Genomic DNA, 23,626 nt, shown 5'->3' on the forward strand with positions numbered 1-23,626 from the left:
GTTTTTGCACGGTGTAACAGGGTGGCTTTGACCTTATGGGCTGGAGGCCTCAGACAGAAAAGGCCCATTACTGACGGAATGGCTCCAGCCCACCCGTGCCATGAGACTTCACGGTGCCTGATGGAGCACAGCTCATTCCCCTATAAAGGGCAGCAGGAAGCTGTAGGGAGGAGGGAAATTCAGGAAACTGCAGTGAGTGAAAAAAGCTCCTGCAGGGAAGAATCTGACACTAGGGGAATGGAGACGTCAGAGCCAGGAGGCTGAACTCCAGCCCGGGCAAGCCTGGGAGTGACTTGACCTGGACCCAGCTCAGGGAAGAAGAAAGGGGGAAGCCCAACTTAGGGGAGGGAGACACTAAACTGGTGTGTTGACCTCAGGCCTGAATAAATTGGACCCTAGAAAGGGTATGTCTGAAATGCTGTGAACTGGGTAGTTCTTCAGGGGCCCTGACGAGGGGAAGGGTAGCGGCAGGGTGCTGCAGGGCTACCTCTGACCATCGGGGGAGCGGGGGGCATCTGTTTTGTTTTCTTTTTATTCTTTTGAATTTACTTTTTTTTTTAGCTTGTTCTGAAAGTTTGGGCCTGAGGAATTTGAGCAGGTTACTTCTAATGGGCCCAGTAGAAAGACTGCAAGGCTACTTGAGCTGGAGCCAGTACCTATAAGTGGGAGATAGATCTGGGTGAATAATACAAAATAAATGCCATGCACAGTGATATGAACCCTAGGTGGAGTCCAGGGTCAGTGGTGGGGGAATTACCCAAGGTTATTTCAACTCTCAAGAGATTGAGCAGAGACTCATTTCTCCCCTGCCTTTGTCCATCTTCATCTGTATCAAATTATAACGTAGCGTGGTGCCACTAGGGGAAATAATTGGCTGGGGGTGCTGGTAATACTGAAACAAAGGGTTGAGATGCACCAACCCAGGTGTGTGGGGCCGAGGGCTGGAACAGCAGTGAGAGCTGCAGGGCCAGGACTGAGAAATGCTGGAAGAGGAAATACTTCAGCTCAGAAGCAAGACATATTGGTAGAGCTAAGACGGGGTCTGGATCTGGAATAGCTCTGTAGTGGGAGTGGCGCTAGTCAGGAGTGAGGTGCATCAGCAGAGCTAGGGAGCTGAAGGGAGCCCCTGCCTGTTTCTAGCTAGCACTTTAGTCTCTCCGCTCTAGCAATTCTACTGCCACAAAGGTCCCTAAGCTTTATGCTCACATTTCAATTCTAAAGCATCAGTAGAGCAAATCACCACCCCCTAATTGCTCAGCAATGTGTGCTGGAATGGGCGCGTGCATGCCTAATGCAAAGTCACCTGCAGCCTTATGACCCACTGAGTGAGGAGCATGATGGGATTGGCGCACTGAGTTGTGCAGTAAATGCATTTTCATACATTGGCTCCTAAGAAGTAAAATACAACCCTAAACTTTACCAACATTTGCTGCTGCCCTTTGTGCCTCATCCGTAGGTGTAAATGACAGTAGAAAAGCCAGAGGAGGGATCTTTAAAAGGAAAAGCAGGAAAGGTTGTTCACCCACCTCCTCCCCACATCCCCCCACTGCCTTTTACTCATATTGCAGTGACTTGTTGGAAGAGAAATATTACCCCAGCAGCCAGCACCACTCTCCCTGAGCAATACAAGAACTGTGAAGTTATGAAATTGAGGGCACCTTCACTGAGAAATCGATTAGCAAGCCAAGGGAGCTTGTGAATTGGATGTCTGGCCATTTTCAGTAATACATTGTGAAATAGTCTGTGAATAAGTGGTTCACAGAGATCAGAATTACCCCCAGGAAACGTTTGAGACCCGGAGATACATTACGGAGTGAGTGGCATTTAATGTTCAGTGCTTTGGCTGTTAAATATGTATGTTATCCCTATAGTGCTTCCCAAAATTAATAGCGTTTTATGGCTGATCTGGAGCTGGTGTATTTATACCAAAACTCTTAGACTCAGCTGGTTCACAAACAAAGCACTAATTCCAGGGGAGAGGGCTGCAGAGGAGACTGGGGAGAGACTGAGTTTAACGGGCTTGCATGCACCACGCTAACTCCATATGCATTATGTTGTCAGTCTTGCTTTCTCAGCCCGCAGACGCAGACCCAGGTGCTCTCTCTCATCCACTCCTCACCAACACCCAGAGCAGGACAAACTGCCTTCTGCACAGCCATATGTGAATGGCCTGGTTTGTCCACTGTGAGTGCTGGATGAGTGTGGATCCCTCCAGGCAGGAGGCACAGGTAGGGATGTTGCTGGAATTCCAGCAAAGCCTCCACGCACTAGGGCAAGGTCTGGGCCACCTCCAAGCTAGGACTGTAGCATTGTGTGTAATGTTATCCAATGGTTCAGTCTAATAAATAGTCTTTTCCTCAGGTCGATCTCCTGTCCTGCCCTTGTCTCCTAGCGCTCATCTGCGTACTTTGAGCATCTCAGCACTTCCCTTATGTATCTTCTCTCTCCGGCCATTCCCACATCTTCCTAGTCCCTTTCTGTTGTCATGACTGACAGCCCAAACGTCTTGCTTTGTGAAAGGCTATGATTTTCATTGCATACTTTATTGCCTTCGCTTGCATATGATGGCCTCATTCATCACAGGAGATGAGAAGAAAGATGGAACCTTCCTGTGTAGAAGCCTGTTATAGGGCTGCTAATATTAATACATTATTATTTGGATCGTGGTAGTACCTGGTGGCCCCATCACGGCTCAAGGTCCCATTTTGCTGGGTATTGTACCCACATATAATGAAAAGAGGGTCCTGGCCCAAAAACTGACCATCTAGGTGTAGGATGAGAGACACTAGTTGGAACAAAGAAAGGGAGAACAAGGTAACAATGAGACAATTTGTTTATCGTAATAAACAGTGGTTCTGTATTTGATAGGCAACATGGGATCTCCTGGTGTGCCATATATCTTGGGCATTAATCAGTGCTTCAGTGTGGGATGGAAAAATAATAATTGATTAGAAATACATAGTTTGCTTTCTGCATCTGGACATGATTTTCTCAGAAAAGTAATGGCCCGTTCTGGATTCCAACAGGAGCTGGGTTATCAGCCTGACATCTCTGAACCTTTCAAGGCATCCAAGCTGGACATCTTTAAACTAAAAAGAATGGCTATTTTTGAGCATTAGCAGAAGTGAAATCATTTGGACTTGGAGGAGAGCAGCCCTCTGAGTGTTTCAGAAAGTTCACCGTGGAATATTCCTTTTAGATGTGCTATAACTTACAATGCTTCCTGGCGCTGCCTGCAGTCTGCTAGCTAATAAGGCGGCACTTTGCTGCAGTTTGTTAAATTTTCAGAGGCTTTTCTGAATACAAAAGTAATGAGAAGAGCTCAGGAGGGGGAGAAAAGGCCTCAAGATAGCAAGACGGGGGTACTTACCCCACCTTGCTGTGCCCTTCCTGAAGTAATGTGCCATAGCTTGTTAGAAACCATCAGCTCCATGCAATATGCCCACAGTGCATGGGCATATACCCCACATTAACTACAAGTGCCCAGGGCTGTAACCACGGGTTTGTTCCTTGAGAGGCCAGGGTGATACCTGGTTATTGAAAAGTCCTGGGTCCTGATCCTGGGCTGCATCTGAGTTGATCTCAGTGCAACATGGGAGTGGGAAAAGATGCCAAAAGCCACCAGTACCACTGCTGACTAGCATAATTTAGAGCCATACTGGAGCTGCTGTAAATTATGCCTTCTGCCTCTGACCCCAGTGGCAGAGCATCTTATAACTCTTGGGCATGTCCTCTGCACCGACAGCCAAAGTGGGGGTGGGGGCACATTGGGCACTATGCCAGTGAACAGTCCTCTGACAGACAGTTCGGCTGCCATATGGCCAGAATCAAGCTGTGGGTCAGAACTGGAGGGGATGTTCCTGGGATACTATAAGACATGATCAAATCCAGGTGTATGTGGAAAACCTGTCCTTTGGAACAGCTAGCAGGAAACCTGCTTGGGAACCATCTACTTTTAGCACCTCCTCCTCTAAGTACAGACCTGTGCTCTCAGGTGCATTTGCTATGGAAGTGGGTGCTGGTGTGTTACAAAGGAAAAGGTCTAAGACACGTGCTGGTCTCCTTTTGACCTACCTCTGGCCAGCACTAGAATCCCTGCCCCAGTCTTTGCTTTGTCTTGTTCACCTATCCTGGGAGGATAAAAGAAATAAAGCCAACCTTATACCAGCCACGCATGGTGTCCTGGCAAGACACCCAGCTCAAATGCTCTTAAGAATCCTGATAGTGGTGAGTCCACAACAGTCCCCAGGGATCGGTTCATTTGTGTTTCTAGTGTCTGGGATTTGTGGCTGAATTCTTTTCCCCTACGTATTTTTATTTTTCAATGCCCTTGTTTTCATTTCAGAGCATGAAATGATTATTCTCTCTCTCTCTCTCTCTCTCTCTCTCTCTGAAATCCCCGCTGGATGGAAAACAGTTGGCTGCTCAGAAGAGACGAAATTAAATTTAGTGGGATAAACAAGGTTGCTAATTAGTTGATGCACCATGCAAAGTTAATTTATTCCAAACATGTCGCGGTGCCAACCTTGCCTGCATAATGCGTGTCACATTGCACAGGGTTACCTGGAGGAACAGCCACCTGCTTTCATCACTTTTCTGCTGGAACTGGGACTGGCAGCCTGCCCTTAACAGTGGCTCTTTGCTGTGCTCTCTCCCGTCTGTGCAGGAAGAGCCCTTCGTCATGTTTCGGAAGTCAGACACAGCCCTATTCGGGAACGACCGCTTTGAAGGTTACTGCATCGACCTTCTGAAGGAGCTGTCCCACATCCTGGGCTTTACCTACGATATCCGGCTGGTGGAGGACGGGAAGTATGGAGCACAGGATGAGAAGGGGCAGTGGAACGGCATGATGAAGGAACTCATCGACCATGTGAGTAAGACCCGTGTGTGTAAAGCTCCCAGTAACTAGGGGATAAACCATGCTGCAGCCTGAACTGTGGGTCAGGACACCTGGAGTGGGTTGACACCTGCTCTGGCATCCCAGCCCATCTGAGCTCTGTATCTTCTCCGATGTATACTGAACATACTCTATAATACAAATATTCTTGATCATTGCTAGGGGCTCTTCCAGCTTTTCCACGGTCATTGAGTGAAGAAATAAATTAGCCCCACCTATAGATGTCTTCCTTTACGTCAGTGTAGGATCAGAGGCACCACTGCCCCAGCCAGGTAACATCCTGGCTCTAAACCACCCCTTCTAATTCCAGCTGCTGGCACGGGGGTATGTTGTGAGCATTCCCATTGCCGAGGGCTTTGCCAGAGCGCAGCAATGCTCTGGACGTCTCTGACCAACGTAATCACCCATGGGGCTGTTACTTGCCTCAGTCCTGCTGAAACTCCTGGTGGCTGTCAAGTCACACCTGGGGTGGAAGCATCCCTCAGCAGCTCTTGGGGTGGGGGGCGGATGGGGAGACAACCAGCTGCCTTAGACTCTGTGCCCCCAGTCTTGCACAAAGCACAGCCTGAGCAGACTTGAGGATCATGGCTATCAAGTATTTTGGATACACGTCATGCTGTTAAATATAATCATTATATATGGCGGTCCAAGTCCCTCCCTCGGGTATGTACAGCAACCCCAGCTGGAGTCCAGGAGAGCTCTGTGGAGGTGTGGAAAAACAGAACAGGGTCGTGTCCTTCTCCCATTGAACTAAAGGGGAGCTTTGCCACCAACGTCAGTGGGAGGAGTGGTAAGTTCCATATATGGGCAATAGGGTTCCCAGGAGATACCGTTACTTCTGGGTGATGAAAATCAGAACCTCAACCTTACATTCACGTACATTTCATCCTCAGTGTCTAGTGTAAAGTTGTGTTCGAATGGGAGGTGAATTCTGGCCAAGCGTATTTAAATGTGTGTCCCAGAAAATGTGCTTACCCAGAGGAGGGAGTCATAGGACTGGAAGGAACCTTACGAGGTCCTCTGCTCCAACCCCCACCAGTGCTAAGGCAGGATTAAGTATACCTGCCTTAGCGAGCGGTCATGCAGCATCTCCTGGTATTTAGTCACAGCTGAGTGGAACCTGTATTCTGAGAGGAGTTCATTTGCTGGGTTTCTCTCTGCACACTCAGTGTCTGACATACTTGGCTGCATCCCTTTTCCCTCCCTCTTCTTATTGTTACTTGGCCAAGCCCCCAGTGACACCCCGCTCTCAAGCCCAGGTGCCGAGGGTTCTCAAAGATGTGGTGGGGAGTAGCCCACAGCTCCTGGTGTCTTCAGTTCTGAAATATCACCTACTGCAGACAGGATGACACGGAGCTATTCCCTTCCCACGAGCCTGTCTTCTGGGATAACTAATATACAGCAATCAACCAACTGGGCAGATGGTCCCTAGTGCAGGAACAGTGTTTCGTCAGCCTGGAATAGCGCGAACAAGCCTGCTGCATGCTTGGCTCCATCATTTAACCAGGCTGAGTCTGAAAGGGTGCAAAGAGCAGGGCCCCAAAGGCTAATGCTCTTATGCAGAGACCTGCTTCATTATGTGCCATAGAATGCCCCAGGCTGGTGGTGTGCAACACTCCCACCATCGTCCCTGTGCATGCCCTACAGCTGTGGGATCACTGGCCTGACCGAGCAAGGACTCCTATTCCACAGAGCACATGTTCATCTGTGAGCATATGCGTCCATCCCACAGACTTCAATGGGACTCAGGCATGCGCCTAAAGTTAACACCCCCTGAAGTGCTTTGCTGCATCAGAGCCTCGCTGAGAAACAAACAATGCGACTAGGCTCTGATCCCTTTTCCAACCCTGGGCCCTGGCAGAAAGATCCCAAGCGAACGATTTGCCCTTCACTAAAGCACTACATGCTCCTGGCTGCACTGACCATGCCACCAGCTGTTAAGCAGAAGGGAGTCCATTCAGCCTACTTTAATCTTGGATTATACCTCCTAAACTTTCCTGGATGTTTTTTTCCACCCTGCATTCCTGTCACTCAGAATCTGCGACAGTTGTCCTTGTGCTGCTGCCAGTAATTTGAAAATCTTAATTGATCACAACTCCTGGAGAAAACCCTGTAATGCATGTTAACAATTGTAATGCTGTAGTCATCGGTCGTCATACGAAGAGGCCTTTTCCACGCCTGTGGTCAGGGTGATGGGGGAGCATTTCAGAAGGAGGCTCTGCCACTGCGTGATTAATAATTGTGTGTGTGTGTGTGTGTGCAGGCACGGTAATAGTGTGGGAAATTGTTAGATACAAAGCATGTCTCTCACAACTGTTTGCCAGGCCGCCCAGCAGTGCAGAATAGGAAAAACAATCAAATTCCTCATAAATCTTATCTTCCAGAGGAGACTTAATTATAGGCCCATTTGTAGACATGAAATAAATCCCACCGCACTTTTTTGCAAGACTGGGGAGGCATTAACCTCAGTGTCCTGACCTGATTCCAGTTCTGGTATTTAACTTCACAAAGGCATTTTAGAAACTATTCTGCCTCACTTCCCATCCTAAACTACTGTGTGCGGTTACCCTGCACTCTTAGACCCTTCACAGCCTTCCACGGGAAAGGCTCCAGGGAACTGTCCAGACACCGTCTGGGATTTGCAAAGAGACAACAAGGAGTTATGTTTCCAACTCCCATTAAAAGAGAGCAGCTAGCGCCCTCTGGAAAAATCCATCACCCGTTTCCCCTCCCACTCCTCAGCAGTACATTCAGAAACTGATGCAGTAAATAAACCCCTGTGGGGAACTACAGAAACAGATCACCTTATTTGGCTTGACTCAGGTGAACCTCACACTAAAACTCAATGCAATTAAGTGTGTGACCCAAAGCCATAGGACATCATCAGCATGATTTATTTTTATTATTTCACTGGTTGTTTCCTTCATTGCTGATGAGCACAGAAGTGTGACATCTCCTACTTCTTCGGCTTAGTGGCATGCTTATTTATTGGCAGCACTATCTTGTGTTTTTCCTGGCTCCTAGGTGAACAGATGATCCCTACTGCAACATATAACAATAATATCTAGCACTTCTCTAGCAACTTAATCCCAGGGTCTCAAACTGCTTTACGAGAATTCATGACAACACTTCGGCAAATCACCCCAACAGCTACTGTCCATAGTTTACAGACAGGGAAATTGAGGGGTGAAGACTTGGCTGATGGGCACACGGTACATCAGTGGCAGAATTAGAACCCAGTCCAATGCCCCATCCACTAGAGCATGCTGCCACACAGTCAGGACATCTCCTTCCCTTTCTGAGGCACACCTGGTTGGCGGGAGGAATTTTCTTCATAATTGCTTGCGATGTACCGTGCCAGGGTCTGTACTAGCTGGATGGCACGCACCCCAGCTCTCCACGAGTATCCAGGCTCACTGAGGCAGGAGTTCCTGTTTCACAGGGAGGAGGGAGTTCTTCCTGCGACTCAACTGAGAGGAACAGATAAGTCAAATCAGTGCAGCTCCTCAACATCCAGGCAAGCCGAATCAGCCCGGTACCCACTGTTTGAGGCCAGTCCTGCTGCATCTCCAGACCTTGTGGAGCTGCATTCTCACAGGAGCAGGCTTTCTTGTGAGATCCCAGGGGCTCTGGACTGGGAGTTCCCTGCAAGCAGCTTTTTCCAGGGGGTGCTTCAGCCACAGCCCAGGAGAGCAGATGATGATGAAGGAAAGAATAAAAGCTGCTCAATACCTGCAGTGAGGATTGGGTTTGGATGGGGGTCTGTAAATGGAGCAGGGCTCAGGGCAGATGTGCGTTGGTGGCATTTGGTCTAAGACCCATCCTTAGCTGAGATCCCTCGTTTAGGAATTAGCGTCTGGATGCAATGTTGGTTGGCACTTGAGATATACCACAGCAAAGGGTCTCTGCTCCCCCGCCCACAGAAGAGAGAAACTGTTGGACTCTCCCTCCCCCAAAAAGGAGGGTGATCATGTACCCCTGAAACCTGTTACATTTTCTGGTTGAGAATCTGTGTGTGCCCTCGGTAGACAGGCAGACCAATGGGTACGTTCCGAGTTCTCACAGAGCCTAGCACAACAGGGTCCCTGGCTGGAGTTCCTAGGCACTATGGTAATACAAATAAAACATTGGGATAAATATGTGATAGGTAGCTAGAGGGGTATGTATTTGTATAGACATGATGATCGCTAGAGGGGTATATATTGTGCTAGGTAGGACTTTCCTCTCTTCTTCTAGCTAATTCTTCACCCCACCATGAACATTCCCAGCAACTCCACGTAAAGCATTCCCTTCCATTTTCATGCAGAGCCTAAAACATTTGTAGAGAGCTTTGTGTGCCTGGTGTCCCCCAAGGAACACAACCATCTCGGATACATTGAAGCGAAAGATGCTTTGTAATAGAGAATGTCATTATGGTTTTGCTGCCCTTGGATATACATAGGAAGGAAAGCAAAGGGTCCAGAATCCTGCAAGCTTTACTTCTCTGAGTAATGCTTAGTGATTTCATTGGGGTGAATAAGTGCTACTCGGAGTAAGAGCTGCCAAATGTCTGCTACAGCTGAATCCTGTACAGTATCCCAGCTCTGTCTAGCATGTGTAACCAACAGGCAGTTGTGAATAATTAGGCTCTTCTCTAGCCTTGAATCCCAGAGGCATTACCTGCTTCTAATGATCTGCTTTCATGCTTTATGGAGTGACCCTTCTGTGGAACAGAGGGCGAGAGCAGGTGTGCAGGGGACAATTTAATTTATTTATAAATTCAGCTTATTTTCTAAAATCATCTGACTCGCAGAAAGGGGGGGGGGACAACAACCCACATCACCAACGAGAGCAGCTGCGTTCTTGCTTCCACTGTCATTTAAAAGAGTCCATTAAACACTAGTGCATTTCCAGTGGCAGTTTTACTGAGTCCCAAATTAGCCAGAAAGGCAAATTGTCTGAGACCTTGCGTTTTTATGAAGCTCTTATTCCCAGAATCGGGTCTCTAGGAGAAGCGGTGATGGCAAAGGAGTCTAGCTTCTCACAGTGCAGGTAGCAAGACGAGCAGCCCTGGTGTTTTGGCATCACAGCTATTTTGCATCCATTTCAAGTGATTCAGCCTCCTAGATTGCCTCTGAAGTTCCTGGCACCAATATGAAATCATTGCCTAAACAAAATAACTTGTATAGCGGCTGCAATCCTCTTGTAGCGTATGTGAGGGGAATGTATTTGCTGGGTGACTCACCTTGGTAAATTAGCTTCTCTGTGAACAGCTAATGGGCTCTTGCCGTGTTGTTAATCACAGGATTGGGAGTCAAAAGACGTTGGGTTCTGTTCCTGGATCTGCCTCAGACTCCCTGGGTGACATTGTGCACATTGTTTGTGCTTCAGTTTCCCCATCTGTAAAATGGAGATGGTAACAATTACCTGCTGCACACAGGTGGTACGAGACTTAATGTTTGTCAAGGGTTTCAAGTGCCTCAGCTGGAAAGCACTGGAGAGGTGAAAAGTAAAGCAGGGGCATGTCAAGATAGCTGCAGTAGGGAATATGTCCTCACTGCTTACCAGGAAAGAAGCTAATGGTTAGATTCAAATCTGCCCTTTACAGTTGTGCTCCCCTTGAAGTCCACAGAGGACAAAATGTGAACCGTGTTGGTGGTGGTTTCCTAGATGGCTAGTGCTTTGGGTGGTGCCAGTAGCCTCCATATGCTGGGTGGTCTACATTACAGAGCCTCATTTTGCTAGAGAAACTAAAATCCTGTTTCATTTCAGCTGGCAAGATGAGTTAATGCCTTAAATACAAAAAATTGAGAAAAGAAATGACAATGTCTAGGCTTTCTAACTGTGCCCAGCTCCTTGTGCTTTTTTGCAATTATTTTTGTCTGTGCCTCCTAGCGCAAGATGTCTAGCTCCGTAGCCTTTTCCTCGTTGCATGTCCTGCGTGATACCCTAATGGAACTGTCTGGTACCTCAGCCTTTGAAATGCAACACGCACGACTGAGCAGGTGTTCTGAGGGGTTTTTTTATGTTACATACATTGCTGGAGAAGGTCAGGCCGTGGGGCAGGAGATAATGGAGGCTGGATAATGAAACATAATTTGAATACATAGCATATTTAGATACAGAGTTAAGTGTCACTTCAAAATACCCATAACTAAAAATGCTTTGACTAATTGCCTTCAGCCTTTCCCAGAAAAAATGGAAGTCACTGAGCAGCAACTTGTCACCTCTAATTTTCAGTCCTCAGAGAAAGACATTCCTGACATTGCAAAGAGCCTTATTTCTGCTCCTGCGTACCCCATGCTCCTGGCTATCAATGTTAACGAGAGCTCTGTGCACAGTGGGCGGGGTGAAGAGATTATAGCCTGGAATTCCATGATGCCGTCAGTCCGGGTGAGAAGTCACTCTGAGAAATCCCAGCCCAGGCATAACAAGGTGCAAGGGCTGGAAGCTGAAGATAGGCAAATTCAGACTGGAAACGTGGCAGAAATTTTTCACAGGATGGGTAATTAACCATTGGAACAACTTACCAAGGGTTATGGTAGATTCGCCATCACTGGATGTTTTAAAATTAAGACTGGATGTTTTTCTAAAAGATCTGCTCTAATTCAGGGACAGTCTCCCCTGGGCTATGCAGGAGGTCAGACTAGATCAGTGGTTCTCAAACTTTTGTACTGGTGACTCTTTTCACATAGTAAGCCTCTGAGTGTGACCCCCCCTATAAATTAAAAAACTATTTTTAATATATCTAACACCATTATATATGCTGGAGGCAAAACGGGATTTGGGGTGGAGGCTGACAGCTCACGACCCCAATGTAATAACCTCATGACCCCTTGAGGGATCCCGACCCCCAGTTTGAGAACACCTGGACTAGATGATCGCGATGGTCCCTTCTGGCTTTAGAAACTATGAATATGGAATAGACTGCCCAAAGCTACATTTCTATCTACGGGAATGTGGGAGGAGTCCTAGCCATCCCAGATTTTCTCCTATGCCTCACATTTCCCTGAGTTTTCCCTCTCTGTGTCTGGGACCCTGCATTAGCAAATCCCTACAAGCTAAAGGAAACTTTGCTGTGCTGTAGTGCAGGAAAGGGGAATTCACTGGAGCACAGCCGGATTGTGGGGTAGAGGGAAGAACCAAGAGCCACTGAGACTTAGGTGCACCCTAAACATGATCCTGTTACCCAGGTTTGAGAGAAACCTGCTATGTTAACTGTTATAGAATCTTCCAGTATTCCTGGAGCATTAGGACCTCAACCTACATGCTCCTACTCTGCACTTCTTTTACAAGAGTAATGGGTAAAGTATTATATTTCACTTTATATAATATGGTTTTGAAGTGTGACTAAAATCTGATTGGACTTTTAGACATACTGCTGGCAAGTGAAAATAGGAATTTTTAAAGTGCTGTGGAAGTTTCAGATAAAGGGGGTATATAAATATGCAAACATTAATTAGCATCCCTGCAGGGTACTTTTTAATGGAAACATTAAATGACTTGCCCAAAGTTACACAGCAGGTGTGTGGCAGAGCCAAGAAATGGACACAGGAATCCTGACTCCCAGTCTCTTACTCTGCACTAGTCCCAATTTCCTCTCAGTTCATATTAGGCAATGCTAATTTCTTTTTTCCACCACTGCCTTTATCATTATCTTGGAAAGTATGATAGTCTCAAGGCAAGAGGGCACTGCTTGACCAAGGCGCTGAGGCCCTACGGTAATACAAATAAATAATAATAATAGGAGATGAAATGGGAGACCTTGTTAACCTTGATTAATACAGATAGGGGCACTTAAACATGGTACAATGTGTTTATTAATAGGATTATAATCATTCATAAATTATTTCAGCCATCAACTTATTAACCTGCTCTACAATGTGCAGAAAGTAGTGCAATGCTTTGGAATATTGCAACTTGGTGCCTTTGATACCCCCACCAAAAAAATAAAATAAAATGCAATAATCTGACATGCTAATTTGCCAGCTCACTGAAGTGTCTTTCATGCTGATTTCACTTCAGGGACCTCCTGGAACAGACCCTGTAAAACAGAACACCACAATCATTAATGGCATAATCCCATTACAGTGGTGATGGGAGAGTGCTGGAGCTGGGTAAGAGGCAGGAAACACGAAGATAAGTAGCCACTCTCCCCTAATGATGTAGACTAGACCCTCTAGGCTAAATAAAGAATGGAGCAAGTCTGGCACTACTTGGAGAGCACCTGCTCTTGGCTGAATTCACAGCATTAATTCTCCTGGTGAGATCTGAGTTTTGCTGTCTAGGGTGTGAACATGTCATGCTGCCTCACTCTAGCTCCCATAATCCTCTCTGAAGGAGCAAGAGACACAAAGTCTGTGTGGCTGCACTGGCCCAGTTTGTGTCTGTGTGATACTGATGCTGCAGGCACCATTCTAATGGAAGACCAGCTGTAGCATCCCCTCTCCTGGCACACAGTCACTCTGGGTTTTTGCACCATATAGGCTGCCACAAGGCATGATTGATGGAGATGGCCCCACAATGAAGGGGAAATATCCCATTGAATCATTTTGAACTCTCAAATCTGTTGCATGAGATTCATTGAATAACACTCTTCCTACTGAGTAGTCCCATGGCCTGATAGGCCTTAAATTAAGACTTGGGCCCAAGGGCAGAGGCCTTTGGAAGACTATAGAATGGAAGCGAAGCAAAGCAAAGCTGCTGGTCTCTGGGATGTTTTAGCTGCAGCACCACTAACTCTTTGAATCCTCCTTTCTAGCAGGCATGGATTGGTTATCAATAATACCAAGCCCCATCTAAAGCCATTATTTATTTTATCCACGGGTCATTACGTTTTATAGAATTGTTTATGTAAAACATTAAACAGGGAAACTCTTTGAGTGCAACCAGATGGGGCCTGTCTTCAGCAGAGAAGCATCCACAAATCATGCACAGAAGGAACAGCAGTTGATTGGCACCGGAGGGGCCCTGAGGTTAGGAGTCCGTGTTCACTGAAAGCTAATCGGGTGAAGGCTTGTGAGAGACCTGGGCTTGGATTGGCCCTACTTCATCTCAGACATCCACCTACTTCTCAGTGAAGCAGGCGCATCAAGAGAAAAGCATGAGTCAGGTAGGACCATAGGATCCTGTGAGGCGCTGAGCACACAAGGTAATGTTCACCCCATGTAGAAGACATGGGGACCCGGGACTTGTGCTGATGTCCCGGTGCAGCCCCTAAGTGGTGCACAGGGCTTCAGTGGGACATTAGTGGTGCCGAGGCCTGGCAAGGCTGACATGGGACTTAGTGTGCCTGGCCCCTCTGAACAGGATGAATTGCCCCCTTCCTGAGATGAGGCTGCAATCTTATGATGATTGTTTAGCATCTTGAATGACTGAGACTGATGGGAGATGCTGTTGCCTTAGAAATGTCTGAGGCAGAGAGATGGGATTCAGCGGGTGTGGTTTTGGGGAAGAGCACATGGGAGAAGCCACGTCCCAGCTGAGCTTCCATGTGTGTTGTGAAAAGTATCCAAGGAGTAGAGAGATGTTAGTCATGTTGCTTAACGCACTAATAGAAGGTGCCCAGATACCATGCTGCTGGGCACAGGCCCGGAACGAGAATAGACCCAGGTAATTCAGGGAAGGGAGGAGGGGAAGGACTGGAACTGAGGAAATTAGCTCATCTAGGGCTGCAGCCATAGAGCATGATGCTCAGAAGAAGGGACTAGGACACTTGCTCCAGTAAATCGGTGATGAAGAAATGTGCACAATCCCCGCTACCATCATATAATTATAGATATATCTGGGCTTTGTACACATTGTGTCATTTCCCCAGCCCTCTGCAGTACAACGGTGCAAACTCCAGAGTATGACAGAGCTCTGGCTGTTTACTTGATGGTCTCTTATTGTTTCTTTTGGAGTTATGAGAAATCCCTGATCCAGAAAGGGCTGTCCATAGGTGGTAAAGGCTTAATCTGAAAACCTTTGTAAACTTGGCTAGATTCTAGTCTGTCCCGAAGCACAAGTAGGAAAAGCAACAGCAGCGTGAGCAACTCATGGCATGACCCTACCTTCCATCTCCCAAAGGTGAGTCTGGAGCGAACAGCCTACCACTGTGAGGTGCAAATTGCACATCCTGTCTTGCTGGGTTTGCTGTGATCTGCATCGCTCCTCACAACGAAAAGGACGGTCTGTGTGAAAGGAGTTTGGTGGTGCTGAGGCCATTTCCAGGCTGACATGACTCATCACATTAAAGCACCACCACAATTGCTCCTAACTGCACCCCGTGGTTGGCAGCTTCAGCAGAGAAGCCATGAATGGATTGGCCCCTGAAGACTGAACTTGGTCTCAGATCATGAGCAAAGCTCATTTTCAGAAGGTTTGGGGTGCACTGATGGTGCAGGGGTGGCCGCTTTCAGTACCATGGTTCCACAGATAAATAGAGAACCTTATGGCTGTCAAATCCACCTCCTTTTGCCAGCAATGCGCGTGCTCTCTCTCCCTCTCTCTGCAGATGTCAGTGACAACAAATGCAATTAAACCCACATTATGGATTAGTTATCCATAAAATTTCATTTAAAAATTCAAGCCGCCTGACAACTGCACCTTGAAATCTCTTGTTGCTAGAGTGTGGGGCATGGCATTTGTAGGACACAAAAGCAGCAGAAAAGTGGGTTGTTCTTGAAATTTTGCGCGCACACATACAAAAAAATAAAACTTCACTTGTGCTGAAACTAAGTGCCAAATTTCCACTTAGTGTGAAATTGCATGTGGGAAATAGAACGGCATGAAAAATAATAGGGTTTCTAATGGAAATTCCTGCTGACCGGTAAGTGTAGTGGAGACATAATATCTGTCCGCAGGGACGATTTATGACAGTTGATTTATCACTTTCACAATAAATGGACATTTATTGACAGTAAATTCTGGTGGAATTACATATTATGACCACGTGGCCACATTCTGATTAATGCTTTTGCGCGGGGTGCCGGGGGCTGTTTATTTCAAGTGCCTGTTAGCTGGGCATTCATTCGGAAGCCATTGCCTCAGGAATGGAAAGAACCCCTTTGTGTGGTCCTGAGGTGTATTTCATATTTATTTCTATACTGCAGAGATTCAGCATTAAAGAGAAGGCATAAAATAGGAGGAAACGCTGTGCTTCCAGTTGGCTGACCATGCTTCTGCCTTTTGTGTGTGGTGGAGCGTCATTAATCAGGTGGATTCATCTTTTTAAATTCAGTGAACAAAATGGAAAGGCAGCATGGCCTGTGGACGGGGCTATGGACTGGAGACCTAGGTTCTATTCCTGCCGCTATCACCATGTTGCTGTGGGACTTTATGCAAGGCTCTTCCCCTCTCTGAGCCTCTGGTTCCCTTGACTGTAAAACCTAGTTAGGTTGTAAACTCTCCAGGGGAGGGACAGTCTCTTTCTATAAGTGTGTACAGCACCTAGCATCGTGTGGCCCTCATCTCAGGTGGGGCTCTTGGCTGTACTGCCCTAGAAACCATGATAGAACACTGCAGAATAGGACATGTCCATTAAGGGAAGAGAAGCAAGGAGCCATTGCAGTAGGAAGAAGCCTGGTAGGATGTGATGTTGCTCATTTCCCATGTACAGCACATAGCTGAGTTCCTCCCTGGCTGTGTTTGCTTCACCCCGGAGGTTAAATAAGTTCACTGGCGAAACACAACATCTAAATGAAGCTGTGAGAACAGCCATTAAGAGCCAGGGGGGTCAGAGACTCACATGATGTCAGGAAGTGGGAAGCGTTCAGGGCGGTTCAGGTCACAACCTCACCGTTATTCAAACATTAGGTCTCGCGCTGAGGAATTAAACAAGCAGAATGAGCAGTCACTCACAGAGGGCTCAGCACTGAGCAGTCAGGGGAGTGCAGTGCTCAAAGGCCTAGGAAGGCAGATGATGCCTTCCAGCTCCAGGTAGGCTGCAGCCATGCGAATCATCTCTCAGTTCTTTGCTGGCCTCTGTGAAATGAGCTGGTTGTCTTAGTCCTGTCTATAATGGGCCTCCTGTTAGATCAGCCCATACAGGGAGAGCCAGAACTCTCCACTTGCCCCTGGGGCTGGTTCCCCAAGGTCAGAGCTCAGGTTTCAGAGTAGCAGCCATGTTAGTCTGTATTCGCAAAAAGAAAAGGAGGACTTGTGGCACCTTAGAGACTAACAAATTTATTTGAGCATAAGCTTTCGTGAGCTACAGCTCACTTCATCGGATGCATCAGTCAGAGCTGAATCTCATTGGCAGGGAGGAGCATAGGCGTGAGTAACTTACGCAGCTACTGCCCAGGCTGTGACCTTGGCTGCATTTGATGCTCACTAAATAATAGAAGATGTAGTCCCTGGCCCAGGGAATTTATGGTTTGAATAAGACCCAGGCACTTAATGCACTGGCAACAGGTACAGTCATGGAGCAGGACATGTGTCTTCAGGGGCTCATCACCTCTATGGAAGAAGCAGGTTTTGGAGGAAGAGCGGGAAGGAGATGGCGACAAGAAGACAGGACAGCATGGAGGAAGTAGGAGGGAAGAGACAGGAGAGGAAGGAAGCAACAGAGGGAGGCTTTGGGCAGCATAGACAGCAAGGGAGTTTGAGAGGAAGCTAGGTCGGAGATGTAGGCAGGGCACAGATGGGGAAGGCACAAATCAAGCTTGCCATGGAAGGAGAGAAGAAGCCAGTGATGAGCCAGGCAAGAGAAGTGACCGGGTCAGAGCTGCAGGAGAGGATGAGCATTGTAGTAGCCGTGTTTTATGTGTCCTTGGTAGGAAGAATCGAGAGCTGCTCTCTCTGGTATGTCAGTCAAGCACCAAAAGAACAATTAATTCATTAAATAAAATACGCATTATTTACCTGTCTCTCAGGCAATGCACACATAATTAGTTTATGCAAATACCTAGCTCCGGTTGGCGAAATAAGGATGGAGGTATTCTATTTTCCTGAATAAATATGTATCTTGGGGCCCATGTTTGCCAGACAGGCTGTGAATGGCTGTGACATGCCTCAGCTTTGGACGAATGAGCATTGCCTGTGCTGATCCTTGTGAGGGGACAGTGGCTGTTTGGGAGCTGCTCTGACCCCATTCCCTTGCACAGCTGAGAGATCTGCATGGGAGATTGAACATCTCTGCTCAGACTTTGGTTCTCCATCCACTTACACTGGTATAAACCAGGATTAACTCCACAGAGCTCACAGTGGGGTGAAATCTGTGTAAGGAGGAGCAGACTCACACCTCTTTAAAGACTGGTGGGGAAGTTTCCTCATTTGGCATTCAGTCTGCTGGACAAAATTCTGCTTTTGGCTCCAATTTACCAAGGCACTTAGGTATCTGCTTAACTTTAAGCAGCTGCGTAACTCCCTAATGAGACATGAGCCCGTGCTGAAGTGGTTTTGCTGAGTCAAGGCCCCTGTGCAGCTGGCACTTGCAATAATTTGGCGGCTATAATAAAAAGACTTTTTGCTATTCAGCAGTGTGAAATTCTGGAGTGAGAGGAGGAAACATTTAGAGGCTGTAAGTGACTTCCTGGTTTGTAATGTCAGAACGCCACAATGAAAGCTTCACCCTTGCTAGTTTTTACCTTAGACTCTTGCAGCGAATCCACAGCATCTTTAGGTAAGTTGCTCCAATGGTTAATATGGTTTTGTAATTTCTAAAAGCAAATAGTGGGCAAAAAATAAAGGATAAATAATAAACAAGATGGATATCTTACATGTGTGTTAAGCACCTAGTATGCATGACACTGAACAAGACTGAAGTCAAGTCAGAGACACAGCCCTTGCCCTGAGGAGTGTGCGTGTAACATACATACAAACCAAGCCACCTATTGATTTGTGATTGCATCTATAAGACTTTTTACTGGATGCTGTCCAGGGTGGTCTGTTAGAGCTGAAGCACGTGTTCAGTGAGGTAGGGAAGAAAATGTTCCCTCCCCCAGTACAGCTGGGTTTCCTACTAGTGGGTTTTACAGCAGTGTATGTGCTCAGTTTCCACATGACATAGATGCCTCCAGGATTGTGGTGTCTGGTGCACCCTGGAAATGCTATCAATTCGTCATCTAGAGCAGCTGAATGTTTTGCAGTTTCCACCTGCAGGGCTTAAACTTGCTGGGTGAATTTCTTGTAGCCAGGCACCTGTTCGTTGCTGGAATGTCTTTTAAAAGTGGCCAGCAAAGCTGGGCATGAGAGTGTGTTTAAGGATACACACTGGGGCTGTCCTACTCAGTCTGAGAGGGGAAAGAAGTGAAAATCCAGGGCAATGCCAGACTGAATCAAGAAATTGTGTTAAGGATGAGGAAGAATGTAACCATGTGTGCCTAAGTGACCTGGGCTATATGTGTAGCTGGGGTTGTAGCAGGTTTTGCACATGACTGAAAAATTGGTTGTAAAAGCTTTGGATTTTTGTGAGCTGTCAGAAGCTGTGGAAATGTTGGAGAAACGATATTTTATACTAAGACACAAACACTGCTTTCAGCTGTTACAAATGACCATAAAGCATGTCCAGGAAAGTAAACTGACTTTCAGAAAATGGAGATTGTTCCATCAACACTTTGAGGAGGCGCTGGCAGTGCCTTGTTGCAACCTCAGTGTGCCTGAGTTTCCACATTGGTGTGACAGATGTTAGTGACGTTGCTTGATGCCCTAGTGGAAGGTGCTCAGAGACTAGGGTGATGAGTGTGGTCAAGGAACCTAGACAGACTAGACTAGGAAAAGGATTAGTGTGTATCTTGGGCATTTACTTCTGTTGAGTGATCTGGGTTGTGGACATGGCAACAGATTTCCTTAAACTGCCAGGACCAGAGTTCAAGTTCTGCTTAAGTAGCAGGCGGAATTTGCTGGTTTCATCCTCGGTCTTGGTGGATGGATAAAGATTTCAAACTTCACCCTCTTTTTGAGGCTGAGACAAAAGAAGTCCAAAGGAAACAGAACTTGTGACAGACAAACCTCGACAGGTTCGGAGTTTTGGTGAATTTTGAGATGCTGAGCTAAACACTTCTTTGGCTTCATGCTGGCCTGTTTGCCATGGGGCCTCCTAACCTTTGAGCTAAGCTAGACCAGGGATCGGCAACCTTTGGCACGTGGCCCATCAGGGAAATCTGCTGGCGGGCTGGGACGGTTGTTTACCTGCAGCATGCACAGGTTCGGCCGATTGCAGCTCCCACTGGCCGCTGTTCGCCGCTCCAGGCCAATGGGGGCTTCAGGAAGCAGCGGCCAGCACATCCCTCGGCCTGCGCCACTTCCCGCAGCCCGCATTGGCCTGGAGTGGCGAACCACAGCCAGTGGGAGCTGCAATTGGCCGAACCTGCAGACACTGGAGGTAAACAAAGCGTCCCGGCCTGCCAGCGGATTTCCCTGAAGGGTCGCGTGCCAAAGGTTGCCTGTCCCCGAGCTAGATTATTATTCAGTGCAATTTGTGCTCCCGAACCCCTTAGGTACTTCTGAAAATGTCTCTTCTCATTGTTCATTACCATTATTTGTATGACAGTAGTGCCTAGAGGCCTTCTGGAGTATGTAGGTGCTGTACATACATATAGAGAGGGGCCCTGCCCACAAAGCTTGCAGCCTAAGACAAGCTGGAGATATTGCAAGAATGGCCTTTTATGTGGCATCTTGATATATCTGCTTCAAGTCAAAAACCAGAAAAGAGGGAGGTGGACAGCACCAAAAATAAATCAATAAGGGACTACTCTGAGCCCTGGACAAGGCTTCCATTTCAGTTTGGTTTAAGTTTCAGGGCTGGTTTGTATTTGATTTGAACTGATTTGCCATTCCCTAGCTGCCATTCAGCCAGCTGGCGTAACTGTATTTATTTATATTTGTTTTAAATGTGCCTGCTTGAACTCTAAATGCACATACAAGGAACAAAAAGATGAAGTGAGCTGTAGCTCACGAAAGCTTATGGTCAAATAAATTTGTTAGTCTCTAAGGTGCCACAAGTCCTCCTTTTCTTTTTGCAAATACAGACTAACACGGCTGCTACCCTGATACAAGGAACAACACATGCTACCACAAACAGACCCATAGAAAAGGTTAGGGCTTTGCCAAACCAGCCTGTCCAATCATTGAAACTATAAGTACCCATATGATTTATTAAAGTGAAATTCCCCTCTGTGCAGAGAGCCAGAAGAAGAGAGATGACCCCAAGTACATACTAGGCCGTGCCTAGGCCATGTGATCTGAGTTTCACTGAGGGTGTTTGCAGTAAGACATGAGATGTGAGGAACAAAAGCATAGTACAAAATGTCCCATTCTTCATTCACACTCAGCACTGAGACACTCCCACCAGCGTCCTAGAGATCTGTTACTTCTTTGACTCTCTGGGGTTTCCACAGAGAACCTATCAAGTTTCATCATGAAGTCGACTGTGGGGAAAGAAAATGAACACTCTACCTCATGCTGCTAGAATATTACTTCCTGCTACTTAATTTCTGGGTTGGCCTCCCTCTGTGACATTCTGTACTTGAAGCAACATTGAAATGAAAGCCAAAAAATATGCCTTCTATGTAGGATGGCATTTGCAGCACGCTGAAATCTCTGGTTGGTAAGTATTGCTGCAGGAGGCAAGGTCACAGCCACCAGTTAGGACATTTTAAAATACACTGTCTCTGGATCTATAATTAAGTCTATTAAAAATGCAAACTCATTCCTGGGCAGATCACAGCTGGGTCAAAACCTCTCGGAACAGAACATCTCCTGCTGGTAAGCACAGTATTTATATACCTAGGATCAACAGAAGAGCTATGCGGTAAAGTTACAGACTGTAATTATTAAACAAGGTGGACCAAATTCTGCCTGCTGATACGCTGGCGTACATCTGAAGCCACTTCCTTGAAGGTAATGAATTTATACCAGTGTCACCTCATCCAGACCCTGGCCCAATAAATTAAGTAGATTCTGCACCATCCAACTGCATTTCTTTTTATCCATGGAAGGTATTTATAATTACCACAACACCTGCCCACCTCACCTTCTGCCTGCCCCCTGGGATCTGCATGGTTAACATATGGTCCAAGCCCTGGGATCTGGATGCCTGATGCAAACTCTGTTGTAGATAGAAGGAATCTCATTGACTTCAGGGGACTTTGACCCAGACCCTGAGTGCGGATCAGGATACAGATATCTTCTGGGGAAGCATCTCAGCCCCAGCTAGACTCCCTAGGAGGCCTGAAAACTCATGGGTCACCAGCATAAGTGGAGCTGCCCCATCCCTGCCCCCATGTCCGACCCCATACACTTTGCAGGCTCAGAGAAGTTATAACAAGCCATCCTGTGAACATCACAGCCCTGACTACACCAAGCGAGGAGGAAGACAGTAGCTGTTTAGTCAGAGCTGCAACCAGGCTCACTGGGGCTTCTGAGCAGCAATACCCCACCCCCATGCCATATTAATGGGAGCCTAGACCTTCCCTGAAGACGGTGGTTCTCAGCATCATAAGGGGAAAACAAATGGGCTGAAGAAAGAAGCAGGAACCAGGGAGGGAGCACAGGGATAAACTGAATAATTAAAAGGAAGGAGTTCCCCGTGGCCTTGTTGAGATTAATAGAAGCATAACAAGTTGAAGCTGCATCACAAATATATCTCTCTGCATGAGCTGCTTGCCGCTCCAAGTTCTGGGCATTGCAAGACCCAGATGCCCTGAGGGCATCAGAGGGATCCTCTGGCTATGGCAATTATTATTGATGATTACTGTGTGGCCTCCCTGGGCACTGGTGTGAGAACCAGGACAGATGTAGGTAATGGATGGACGGACACACACCCAGAGGGCAGGCCAGGCTCCCCAAGGTGAAAAGGTGCAATGGGGGTCAGATTTCTCCACTTGCTCCAGCAGCTGCATATTCCTGACAGATCCCTCACAAAAAGGAAGAGGAAAATCCTGGAGCTGATCTACCTTGAGGGGCCAAGATTAGAATTTGGCCTGTGGTTTGGGCCCAGTTCAGCATGGCAACTGCAGTGGGATTGGAAGGTGCTCAGCACCATATAGGATCTTGCCCCTGGGAGAAGGAGCCTGCCCAGGGTTGGTTTGTTGTGCAGCTAGCAAGCTTTAGGTTCTAGTCTCCAGGCAACATGTGCTGCGAACCCAAGTGACCCTAACAGAGGGGCTGTGTGGTCTGGTGGGGAGGGCCCTGGGCTAGGGGTGGGGAGACCTGGGCTCTATTCCTGCCTCTGCCACTGACCTTCTGTGACAACCTGGGCAAGTCACTGCTGCTCTTGGTGCCTCAGTTTCCCCTCCCATCTGTGGCTGTTTATATTGCATGCTCTTGGGGGCAAGGACTCTCTCTCTCACTCTGGTTTCAGTCAGGTCCTCTAGGTGCTACTGTAATACAAATGAGTAGTAATAAACTAAGGGCCAGTGTGTACATGAACTGGGGGAAAGAGCATCTCCCCTTATGTCTATGGTGCTTTTTTCCATCTCCCTCCCCCGCCCCCTCCATCTCTCTCCCCCTGTCACCAGGCAAACCTGGTCTTGCCCTGAGCCTTGAGCCCTTCGGCTGACTGTGCTTTGAGTGCTGGTGATTTGTCTGAATCCCCCACACCTCCTGGATGTGTAACTGAGCAGGGTGGGCGTGGGACCCTGTGGACCGGCCCTGGTGAGTTTCATGGCAAACTGAATCAAAGCGTGAAGAACAAATCTCTAAATGTTTTGCGTCCGCTCAGTTCTGATACTTCCCTGATTCTGCAACCCTTGGGCCCCATCCACAGTTGGTATAAACTGATTTCTGTGGCGCTAGCCCAAACGCCTCCAGTCAAGACCCAAACTGCTT

At 47.3% G+C, this 23,626-nt stretch overlaps 1 protein-coding gene across 2 annotated transcripts in view; it reads left to right on the forward strand.

Annotated features, from left to right (window-relative positions):
* GRIK3 (glutamate ionotropic receptor kainate type subunit 3) overlaps positions 1 to 23,626 on the forward strand; it is a 239,058-nt gene that overhangs the window by 175,898 nt on the left and 39,534 nt on the right. For both annotated transcript variants that reach the window (XM_038377762.2, XM_038377763.2), the window contains exon 10: positions 4,667 to 4,870. In XM_038377762.2, the coding sequence (XP_038233690.1) occupies positions 4,667 to 4,870 (204 nt within the window). The remainder of the gene's footprint in view (positions 1 to 4,666; positions 4,871 to 23,626) is intronic.

Source organism: Dermochelys coriacea, chromosome 19 (assembly GCF_009764565.3).
Source record: "Dermochelys coriacea isolate rDerCor1 chromosome 19, rDerCor1.pri.v4, whole genome shotgun sequence".
Lineage (NCBI taxonomy): Eukaryota > Metazoa > Chordata > Testudines > Dermochelyidae > Dermochelys > Dermochelys coriacea.